The sequence below is a fragment of the Fusarium solani genome, assembly GCF_023522795.1.
Source record: "Fusarium solani strain SB1 chromosome Unknown bctg00000000, whole genome shotgun sequence".
NCBI lineage: Eukaryota > Fungi > Ascomycota > Sordariomycetes > Hypocreales > Nectriaceae > Fusarium > Fusarium solani.
The window spans coordinates 1287296-1298997 of record NW_027072157.1 but is presented as its reverse complement, the minus strand read 5'-3'; the positions used below and the strand labels follow the sequence as shown (position 1 = coordinate 1298997).

At 55.7% G+C, this 11702-nt stretch overlaps 3 protein-coding genes across 3 annotated transcripts; 1 reads left to right on the top strand and 2 right to left on the bottom strand.

Annotated features, from left to right (window-relative positions):
- Nucleotides 1-236: 236 nt before the first annotated feature.
- Nucleotides 237-1299, bottom strand: MRS44_000414 (uncharacterized protein; the record flags this gene model as incomplete). Its single annotated transcript, XM_046272034.2, has 3 exons — nt 237-291; nt 348-1020; nt 1074-1299. The coding sequence occupies 3 exons, from the start codon at nt 1297-1299 to the stop codon at nt 237-239; spliced, it is 954 nt and encodes a 317-aa protein (XP_046129458.1).
- A 1859-nt stretch (nt 1300-3158) lies between these two features.
- MRS44_000413 (uncharacterized protein) lies at nt 3159-4850 on the bottom strand (the record flags this gene model as incomplete). The annotated part of the gene is made up of 4 exons (XM_046272897.2): nt 3159-4201; nt 4263-4456; nt 4601-4665; nt 4740-4850. The coding sequence occupies 4 exons, from the start codon at nt 4848-4850 to the stop codon at nt 3159-3161; spliced, it is 1413 nt and encodes a 470-aa protein (XP_046129459.1).
- Nucleotides 4851-8094: 3244 nt separating this feature from the next.
- Nucleotides 8095-10645, top strand: MRS44_000412 (uncharacterized protein; the record flags this gene model as incomplete). The annotated part of the gene is made up of 7 exons (XM_065624035.1): nt 8095-8214; nt 8282-8527; nt 8572-8655; nt 8712-8811; nt 8879-9893; nt 9952-10120; nt 10172-10645. The coding sequence occupies 7 exons, from the start codon at nt 8095-8097 to the stop codon at nt 10643-10645; spliced, it is 2208 nt and encodes a 735-aa protein (XP_065479759.1).
- Nucleotides 10646-11702: the final 1057 nt, after the last annotated feature.

The window sequence follows — 11702 nt, the reverse complement described above, 5'->3', positions numbered from 1 at the left end:
CTATCGACAAGATGCGCACATGTTTTCCGTCTATTTTGACCAACCCACAGGGCTGAGAGCTCGTCTACAGCTAGAGATCACACAGTAAAAGCATACAGCATACGCGCGTCTCCCTGATACAGGACATGACCGACTCGCATCACTCGTTACATGAACCCAAATCCAAAACCATATAGAACTGACGACCCATATATAAACCCCCTTTGAGCCATGTTATAACACTCCCCTAACGCCTTCTAATGCTTAGCAGTAACCGCATCGCCGGTCAGCTTCTCGACATAAGCCTTGGCCCTATGGTTAAGTTGGATTAGTATATAGCCGACTTGATTGGCTGCGGGGAAACTCACATGTCACCAAACGCGACCATGCAGACCGTCTGCCAGATACCCAGAGAGATACGGGGGGTAATACCACGGTAGAGACCGCGGACACCGTTGGTCTCGTAGATGTACTTGAAAGTGTTGCCAACCGTCATCTTCTTGGGACGGTTGGGGTCCTCCTTCTTGCTCTGCATCTCAACGCGGATGACCTCGATGGGCTGGTTCCAGGCGCTGAGACCACCACCGACGGCGCTGGCAATGACCTTTTCGCCAGCAGAGAGCTTCTCACCCTCCTTCTTGCCAGTGGCGGAGCGGATCCAGCCCTCGGCGAGACGGCTCAGACCGAAGCGGCTACCCCAGTTGGTCATCTGGCGGATGGCGACGGCGTTGACACCCTTGTTGATGCCACGGATACCCTCCTTGCGGTAGATGTCGCCAAAGGTCTGCCAGGTGGAGGGGGGCTTGACACCGGTGGCGGCGATCTTGTGCTTGGTAATCTCGACCGTCTTCATGCAGGTGCAGAAGCCCATGGTGGCATAGGCCTGAGCGACACCACCGGTGATGCCACCGAGGATGCCACCGCCAAACTCGGAGGCGCCAGCGACGCGGGCGTAGTACTCGGCCTCGGAGGCGACGAAGAGAAGGACGGCGCCCTTGGTGGAAGCTTCGATCCAGGCCCAGGGGATGAGACCTTGGTAGACTCGGAGGGGGTTAGCGAACAAGCAGCCAGGAGAAAGGAGATGATCGACTTACAGCCCAGAGGACCACCGCGGGACCAGACGCGTCCCAAAGCCTTGGCCATGCCGTCACCTCGGTTGGCAGCCATGGTAGTCTTGACGACCTCGAGAGGCTGACCCAGGGTGGTCACCTCGAACATGTTGAGGCCGGCGCCCAGCAGCAAGTTGGAGAACTTGATGGGCTTCTTCTCCAGCTTCTTGTCCCCAATGGGGCCGGGAAGGTCGGTACGGATGGCAGCCATGACTTTGGGATGTGTCGCAGAATGAGGGCCCTGACCAAGGGAAAAGGGAGCTTCTTCGCAAAAAAAAGGTGTTAGATGGAGGAGGAAAAGTATGTAGGAGAGAGAAAGAGGAGCGGAGGGTGGGAAGCTAGAGGCGTGCGTGGAAACTTGCCAGGGTGGGGGGGGGGAAGGCCAATGGGCAGTGAGTGACCGTGGGAGGGATAAAATGTGCTGAGTCAGACAGCGACAATACAAAGCAAAGAAGCAAGTTGAAGCAAAAAAAGTGATGAGCTACCTGTGCAACACACCTAGCTAGTACAAAAAAATAATGCTTGGGGGAACACTGCGATCGGGATGGGTGCCCGAGTACGGAGGCGTTGAGGATCCGAGGGGGGAGGGGGGGCGCAGAGACAGAACTGCGGAGGGAAGACCGAGGTTGGAGGACACGCGAAAACCCGGGTTGAAGGGGGAGGGGGATACGATTCAAGGGATTTGCACGTGTCTTTTTTGTTTCTGGTGTTGTTGCTCTGTTCTTTTGCACAGGGGAAACCTTGCTTGGCACGATTTACTTGTCGATACTGTTCAACACGAGATGAATTGGTTTACAGGATAAAAATGGGAGTAGATTTCCATCTCAGGGGATGTTGAACCTTATACCCCAAAGAGGCAAATACTGGCTGACCTCTATCTGAGTAAACATTTGGCGTACAGTAGGTTGAGATGGATGGAAGCCGAGATTTCGGGTGAGATAAGATCCATCTCGAATCATCAGCCCATGTGAAATCCGGGGGTGGGTGCGTGTGGTGCAAGATCCATCAGTTACCGACAGGAGGGATTGGATAGATGCCGACATGATGCGAAAAATGGCTTGTGACAGCGGAGGTCTTGGTCTCTCATGCTCCCCAGAAGCTTCATGGCCGTTCTAGACTTGCTATTCCTTTTTACTTGTGACTGTCTGTTCCTTTGATGACAGTTGCTGATCCGAGTTACTTCTAAGCCTGACCTCAGCCAGGAATAGACACACACAAACCTTCAGCCTCTGTCAATCCAACGTCAGTCACCTCAATCATTACGGAACCACCAAAAAAAGGAGAAGCCAGCCTCTTCCATCCTTCAATTACCTCTTTAGGTATCAACCTCAGCCACCGCCTCGAAAAATCCAACACAACAAACAGCTTCTCTCTACCCCCCCTGCCAGGAGCTGAGCCCATCCATCGAATTAGGACCCTCGTCCCCTCAACGCCCCTCCACCTTTCTGTGCCCAACTGCTGAGTGTTGAGCAACCCCCCCTGAACCACCCCCGGATTCCATCGGTGCAATCTCTCACCGAGCCCACGTTGTTTTTTTTTCTTGTTTCTGTTTGCGACAAGGGCCCTTTTTCGCTCTTTTGGAGGGGAAGCTTTTGGGGCCAAAGAAAGGCCTGTGCGCGAGCTCTCACTTCACGGTACTTGCGCTTGGCTTGATCCTAGCACCGATGGCTCAGGTACCGTTGAATTGAAGCTTTGGGGTCAACGCCTGCGCACGAGTCAAAATTTAAAGACATGGCGGATGCCATCGCGGGATGGTAAGTGATCGGCACACAATCCGTTTTGCATCAACGGCCATGATATAGTAAATTCGAATTCAGTAATTCATACTTCACAAGGCCTTGTATGGATTCATTCTTCACGGTCATGACAATGTAGACAGAGAGTAAAGCTGGAAATCATTTCATTTCAATCGCCGCTCCTGCGACGACTTCTCATTACCAAACGAAAACAGTCCCGTTGTATTGTACAAGTGCCACCGAGTTGGCAATCCATTCTGCCCATCTCCTGGCTGTCCTCCTCGTATTCCACAACATGCCGTCCTCGTCCTTTTCCCCTTTTGCTTTTATCCCCTTACAGCTTCTTGACGAGCTCGATCCACTTCTCAGTGGAGAAAGACTTGGGTCGCTCAATGGGAGCACCGAAGGCGCGGTCGATGATGAGCTGGGGAAGGACACCAATGGCGCGCGACACACCGAAGAGGACGGTGTAGTAGTTGGCCTCGGTGAGACCGTAGTACTGGAGGAGGACACCAGAGTGGGCGTCGACGTTGGGGTAGGGGTTCTTGGTCTTGCCGTGCTCGGTGAGGACCTTGGGGGCGATCTTGTAGACCTGGCTGACGAGCTTGAACATGGGATCGTCGGGCATCTTCTGCTGGGCAAAGGTGCGCTGAGCGGTGTAGCGGGGGTCAGTCTTGCGGAGGACGGCGTGGCCGTAGCCGGGAACGACACGGCCGGCGTTGAGGGTGGACCAGAGGTAGTCGGTGATGGCCTTGTCGCTGAGGTCGTCGCCAATCGACTTCTTCATCTCGGTAAGCCAGTTGAGCACCTCCTGGTTGGCCAGGCCGTGCAGGGGACCGGCAAGACCGTTGAGACCGGCAGCCAGGGAGAGGAAGGGAGAGCTGAGAGCGCTGCCGACGAGGTGGGTGGTGTGGGCAGAGACGTTGCCACCCTCGTGGTCAGTGTGGATGGTCAGGTACAGACGCATGAGCTCAACAAAGTCAGCGTTGTCGCCGAAGCCGAGCTGGTTAGCAAAGTTGAAAGAGTAGTCCTTGTCCTTCTGGATGGGAGCGACCTTGCCACCCTTGAAGACGTTCTGGTAGATGCGCGAAGCAATGTTGGGGAGCTTAGCAATGAGGTCCATGGAGTCCTCAAAGGTGTAGCCCCAGTACTCCTTCTTGTTGATACCCTTGGCGTAGGCCTTGGCGAAGCTGGAGGTGTGCTCGAGAGCGGTCACGGCCAGAGAGAACTGGGCCATGGGGTGGAGGTCGGTCGGGCAGTGGTCGATGAGCTCCTCGACGAACTTGGGGAGGTCGGAGCGGGCAGCCCACTCAGCGGAGAGGTCGCGAACCTGCTGCTCGGTGGGGACCTCGCCGGTCAGGAGAAGCCAGAAGAGACCTGAAGGGTTCGACGTTAGCACACAATGGCACGCGCACATACGCAACACATGTCTACTCACCCTCAGGAAGAGGCTCCTTGCCACCGGGAGCCTTGGGGAGAACCTCCTGGCACTCGGGGATGGTCTTGCCACGGAATCGGATACCCTCCTCAGCGTCGAGGACGGAACCCTCCCAGACGAGGGCCTTGATGCCACGGGCACCACCGTAGACCTGGTCGAGGGTGACCTTGTCGACGACCTTGGAGCCATGCTCCCTGTACATGCATGTCAGCTTGGATGCTCAATATTTTTGTTGCTCACATGCTATGCCGGCGATGAAAGCACATGCCCGTGCTTCAAGCTCCGAACATGGCCGAGCGTCGGCCAACAATAAGCCGAGGGAGGGGAATGCGACTGACTTTCGGAGGGCCTTGACCTGCTCAATCTTCTCGGGCAGCAGCTCGGCAAATCGCTCCTTCAGGGTCTATGAGGGATCACTGTCAGCGTCTGCTGCGCACACATACACAGAGCCATTGGGCTCAGGGACAGCAAGCTTACCTGGGTCTTGGCAGAGTAGCATCGCACAGCGTTGAAGGCAGAGCCATTGACGGGAGAGGAGCGGAGGGTAGCCCGCAGGGCAGCGTTGCTGAGACGGGTAACAGAAGCCATTGTGAGAGGATGTGATGATGCAAAGAAGAGGAACAGATCAAGTGGCGGAGGTGCCGGGAGAGGAAGAGGACGGTATATGAGAGGAGGGGAGAAAAGGTTTAAGGGGAGGACGAGGTTAATAAAAAGGCGCAGGTTCGACCTGGAAGGGAGCCCGAGGAGAAAAAAAATACCTGCTTTTTTGGTTCAGGCATGTCCCGCCCCGGCCGAAGACATTACCATTGATCCATACACCTACACCTACAGCACACCTACGTACAGTACTTGGCTGCCCGTGACCCTCTCAACGCCTCCTCCTCCTCTCAACCTACCTCGGGGGCCGGGGGGACGGGGCCCGTGAAGCATGGAGACAGCCAAGGCCCCGTGGAGCGGAGCTCAGCAGCGCAGCGTGGAGCGCCAGGTAACGGGACTTGCGGGGCGGGAATTGCAGGTTTCTCCCAGGGACGGGCATGCTACAGGGGTCTAGGCAATTTTTTTTTCTTCCCTCTGCCACTGGGCCTCAGGGCTGCCTCTTTTCTTTGGTCATGCTGCAGCCGATTTGCAAGGGGGGGTTTCTGGGGGCAGCCAGTGAGTGCCCTCCAAGGCCATCCAGGGCATGGGTTGCGGAACTGGCCTTCGCGGGGACACCTTGACAGAGTACCAGATGAGGAAATGTATCTTGTATCGTTTCGTTGTACGTAGGAGAATTTGCGCCCAGCCCAGTTCAATCCAATCCGATCCATGATGGCATCCAATCCCTCGTTTCGCTAGGTTGTTACCGAGCCATACAGACCTCCCTCCTCTGACGTGCCTAGCTCCCCATTCCGTCATCAATTGCTACCGACTTTTCCTGACCTCTCTGTCCCGGACCTACATGTCCACCTGCCCTCCTTGCTGTCTCTGTTTTTTTTTTAGTGAGGTTGCACAGTCCTCAGTCAAGGATTATTGCCGCGGCTGCTGCACCACCCCCAACCTGCAAGCCCCAAAATTTCCGTCCAATCCATCTGGTCTGCCCCTCGACGCCTCCTCCAATTCGACGCCGTCCCCCAAGTGACCGAGACGCGGCCCCAACAGCTTTCCAGCAGTTTCCCGTCTGGGGTTTGTGTGTGTGTTGGCCTGTCGGCAAAGGGAGAGGGAGGAGGGCTGGATCTCGAGGGCTTGCGGCTGCAGCCCTGAGGAACAGGAGGGTGTTCATGTGCTCTCCCAGAAAAAAAGGTGAGCATTTCATCCTACGTAATCCTACGTAGTGCAGCTTAGGAGCTTGCCGTAGCGAGACTCACCGGGGCAGAAGAAGAAACGTGACGGTGCATTCAAGATCTTGCTAACCAGGTCCCCCCGTTGCGTTGCCCTCGCGACTCCATCATGACAACCTATAGTACCCAACTGCGCCGTACCGGTACATCCTGTTTGCGCCCGGGGTGCAGCAACCACTGGAGGGCATCCCGTCCTGCTCCATCATTTTTCGGTTATGCCTCTGGGCTCCATTGGCAGACCGAGAATTGATAAGAGCACCGCCCGCCCCCTTCGAACGAAGAAGTGGAGATGTTCTCCTTCGTTCATGCTTCGGGGGACCTCGGCCACATGTCGTCCTGCTGCGACGTAGCGTCGCGGTTTGGCTTTGACGTCAGATGGGTTCCTGCTAACGTCGCAGGGAAGCAGCGTGGACGTGACGGAGCTCGTCGAATGGCTGGCCAATCCCGCCCTCCATGGCCCCCAGCGGCGGGCCCATAGCAAGCAGCCAAGCACGCTGTGTGGACAATCTTGGAGTGGAGGGCGTCCGGATCTCCCGTACCCCATTGCCGCCGCCGGGCCTCCGAAGGGCCCTGCGGCGCTGGCTCGGAGTGCCGAAGTCCCCTCCATCCGGACAGCGATCCCATCCAGCGTAGCTGGCTGACCGTGAGGAGAAGCGAGCTCTCGATTGCCCCTCACGTTCTCCGATTGTCCTAGCTGCCGTGGTCTAAAAGAGACAGACGTTCCCCCAATCCGATCTGAAAATGTCGTGCCCTGATTGTCGACAGGCACTGGTTCCAGGACAGGGTCTCCGATCACCCGGTCAGCTCGGCAGTCTCGCAGTCGCAGATAAGTCGTCATTGTCGGCTATTCCTCCAACCTCCCTGAACTCGGTAATCAATTGGCTTTTACTTGTTGCCTCCGCGCTTGCCAGTCTCCAACAGACGCTCGTCGTGTATCGTGGGCCCTGTCCTGTGCGATTCCATTATTAATTATCAGCCATGCGTCTCACGGGGCGCCTTGTGGCCCAGGCCGCCCAGCCCGTCAAGGACATCCTTGGCTCTTTTCTCTTCGGTGACTGATGACCGAGCGCTATTAAAACAACGCACTTCTCTCTTGTCTTTACCTTGTAGGCAGGCTCGGCCGAAATTCGCGCTTTGACGGGATTGCCTTCCCCTTTGCAGGGCCGTAGTTTGTCGTTGTTGTTGTTGATCTGTTAGTCAGTGCTGGATCGATCGCCAAAAGAGGCGTCTCTCGGCATCAACGCGGATATACGGCGCAACTACCCTTTGAGTAACAGCCCGTCTATAATTCACGTGACCATTCCCCCCACCTCAAACAAACTGCAAGATTTTCACACTTCGGCTGCCTCAGGTGCCGTTTCGGAGAAACCACGGCAAGTGGGCGAACGAAGGCTGCCTCTGGCCAACCGCGGCTCTCAACACGTGCTCCACCTGTCATACTCCTCGCATCACCTTTTCTTCCCTCTTCATCACTCCATCATCGTCACCTCACGACGACCATCAGACACAGCATCAACGACGACGACGCCCATCAAGGCAACAGCAGCCAGCATCGGCGCTTTCATTCTCGTGCACTTTCTCGACATTGTCTAGTACTGACGGCCATCTGTTAGACGGTCTGGTTGGCTTTCGCCGCTGCAGATCACTCAGCATCTTGTGACCTCGTCGCGCTCCTGACGCAACAGTAGAAGAGCTTTTCTCTCGCGCAAGTCGTACCGTACCGTACTCCTGAGGTCTGCCTTCTATCGTATCTGCAACGCAGACTTTTTGCTCTCGTACACTTCACCAGTCGCGATCGCGTAAAAGGGTTCTGAACTTTCGTACCAAACAACGCGGCCAAAAAAGAAACACCGCACTGGGGAAATCTCTTCTCGTCTCTGCTCTCCCGTGCTACAGGCTTCCGCCAAAGCGTGGTTTCGCCCATATCTGGACATCTCCGCCCCGGATCTCGTCTTCCCTGGAGTGCATATTGAGGCATCGCGCGTAGCTCGTCGGCGACTACAGTTCCTGACAACATGGCGTCCGCAGTCGCGGATCTGGAGGTCGGCCTCCAGGCAATGCTCAACCTAAAGCCGCCAGGCGTTTCCGGATCTCGCATCACCAGCCTGACATCGCTCTGCGTGTCCAACATCCAGGTAAGATTCTCCACCAAGCTGCTTCTCGTGTTTGCTCCGCAGCCTCTGACTCGTCTTGCTTGCACAGTCCGAATCGGTTCTCATCCAAAAGATCTACACACACTTCAAGAAGGCTCCAGGAACACACAAGTTGGGGGTACTCTACGTCGTAGACTCTGTAACCCGGAAATGGCTCGAACAGGCCAAGGCTCAGGCACAGGCAATAAACAGCTCTGCCCAGGATGGAACCTATGCCGCTGGCGTCCATCGAGTGACGGAACTCATGCCCGTTTTGATGAATGACATCTTGCAAACCGCCCCGGAGGAACAAAAGGTACGCATCTTTGAAACTTGCATTGCAACATTACCCTTCTGTAGCTGGCATCGAGTACCATATGCCGCAATCCGTGGAGCGCCGTCAAAGGCGCTGCTACGAGCCCGTCTCGTTTCATGACCTACTTGGTCCCGTATCGTCTCGTCTTGTTTGGATCGTAACTCACATATCGCGCGGCGTGCAGGAAAAGATTAAGAAGCTTCTTGATATCTGGGAGAAGGGACAGACGTTCCCCATGCCAATGATTGAGTCTTTCAAGGAAAAGCTCAATGCACCACCACAGAGTACGTTGTCCCTCGGACGGCAACACGTCAGGGTCTACACCTTGACGCTGCTGCTGTGCTGCTTGAGGAGAGGATATCCCATCTAACCATTGTGACGCTGCAGACGAATCGACAACTCCCCCCGGTAGCCCACCTCCAAGTGTGCTGGCCTCATTCCAGGGCCACTCGACTGCTCCTCCAGCTGCCCCAGCTCCCCCGGCCCCCAACGGTTCTTCTATCCTGGAGGCTCTGGCCAATATTGCACGACAAAACACCAGTGCTCCCCCGGCCAGCGCTCCCCTTCCCGCCCCTACGGCATCGTATAGTCTGCCGGCTTCTGGGCCGCCGCAGCCAGTATCATCGGCTCTGCCGCCCGTGTCGTATCCCCCGACCTCGCAGCCTGTGAATGTGCCGTCTCTTCCTTTCGGCCTCCCGCAGATGCCGGGCCACAGTGCCCTTCCAGGTGCTCTACCCAACAATGCGAGTAATCCGCCCAACCCAGTTGGCGGGGCCGTGCCCGGGGCGCCCATTCCCGGTGCTTCGGCCCCTGGCCTAGGCCTTGATCCCAACACCCAGCAGCAGATTCTCTTGATCAAGGCGCTGGCTGATCAAGGCGTTCCGTTTGATAAGATTCCCGCTCTGATCCAGAGCATGACCTCGGGGGCGGCACCGGGAGCGGCCTCTCCAGGCCAGCAGCATCTCCCTCTGCCCCAGAACTCTCATGTTCCCGGTCAGCCTGCATGGGGTGGCCCATCGGGGAAGCCAGATGAATCACGTGACCGAGACTATGCCCATGTAAGATCTCCTCCCAGATATCATGGACGATCTCGATCAAGATCTCCGGACCGTGGCTGGGGTGCCCGAGGCTCGCCTCGCAATGGACGTGACCGGATGGAGTACGGACGTGAGTCACCCAACCGTGGCCGTCACGATGACCGACGCGGAGGCGACTACCGCCAGCGAAGCCCACACGGACGCCGTGGCCGAAGCCCAAGCCCGCCTCACGACCATAACCAGGGCGAGAAGTGGATTGAGTACGATCCGACTCTTCCATCTGGACACATCAAGGTGTACAGTCGAACCCTGTTCGTGGGTGGAGTAAAGTGAGTACAGTGCCAGTCTTGGATGCGTCGGACACTATGTTTGCTAACCATGGATCAGCTGCCCCGAGAGCGAATTGCGCAGCATCTTTAGCCGCTATGGCACCGTGCAAACCTGCATCGTCAACAAGGAGAAGCGACATGCCTTTGTCAAGATGCTCACACGGCGTGATGCCGAGAGTGCCAAGGAGGGCACCGAGGAGTCAAGAAACCAGACCCTGCTTCTTCGTGTAAGTATCTACCCGTTCCCGACGCTATGACTCGAGCTGACAGTTCCCGAGACTCGCTGGGGTGTTGGTTTTGGTCCCCGAGACTGCAGCGACTACTCGACGGGTATTAGCATTATCCCCATCCACAAGCTGACCGAGGCCGACCGCAAGTGGATGCTGACGGCCCCCTTCGGCGGCAGCGGCGGACGTCCCATCGAGACAGGGATGTGCGTGGAGGAGCCCGATATTGAGATAGGAGCTGGTGTTTCGTCCAAGGCCATCAGCCGACGCATGCAGACCGACAAGGGCGGTAGCAACGGACCCAAGTCGACCCGCAACCGGGATGATGACCTTACCCGATGGCGCCGGAGCCGAGAGAACGGCGGCAACCAGAACGGGGCCCACCACCGACGGGACGATCGTCGGGACGGCCCTAGGGACAACCACCAGGGCATGTCGGCGGGATTCCATTCGGCATCGGCACCCTGCCCAAACGGCATGCCCAACTTCCCGGCGGGCTTTGCATTCCCCAACTCCGGCAAGTAAACGGAGAGGGGAGTTTTGAGAGTTGCGCGCAATTACCTACCTATGTGATACCCCAAGGGCAAAAAAGGAAAACGGGAGGACATTTGTGTTTTTTTTGGCTTGGTTTCTCTGGTCTATCCTGATCCTTGAAGGAGGGAGACGATGATGATTGGCGTTGGTGGCGTGGCTGGCATCTTGTGGCATTGAGCAAGCAAGCAAGCAATCGATGGCGAGTCGGCAGTTTGCACATTGGTACAGAGGGAGCCATCTAGGCTTCATGAGACGAGATGAGATGAAACTCGCGGTAGAATTGGTAGCAGCGAAAGCTACAGTATAAAAAAAGTCTTTTGGAATTTCAATGGTTGTATAGGGTGCTTCAGTATGTGATGTTTTTTGAGTGAGATGCCTAGCAGAATAGTCATTTGTAGCCCATTATACCTTCGGCGATAAGCTCATGCCTCGTTCGTTCGTTCGTTCGTTCGTTCGTTCGTTCGTTCGTTATTATTAACTCTCTAAGCCTACGCATGCAATGTGTGGTCTCCTGGTAGTTGTAGTTATATACATGGTGATGGGGGTTGTTGATGCTGTCACTGGAGTGAGATCAGTGGATGCTCATCGACAGTTATTTGCCGTCGGCCAATTAATCAACTATAAATTGGTGGACTTACTTTGCCTGGATCCTTAGGTCTCTTTCATTGAGCTGTGTTATCTCTTGTTGATTGCATATGCAGATAGAGATTATGAAGTTTGGTGGTATGATCATCATGGAGAGCACACTTGACACTCGTCGACTGTTGTCCATTGTTAGCCGGCATATAAACTATATATCTGTAATCTAGTTTTTAGGGAGCTCTTCGGCCTATTTCTATGGTTCTGCTTTCATTATTGGTCGTAGGTGCGTGTCTTGATAGCTTCCTGGTGTTGCCATGGTGGTGAACTAACGCACTTGACACTCATCAACAGTTGTCCATTGATAACTGGTTGGTGAATTTGGTTGGCATGTACAGTTTCATGCTATGCAGGCACTCCAGGTCTTCATGGTTGATATTTTACCCATCTTTGGTCGTGGAGGCCTATC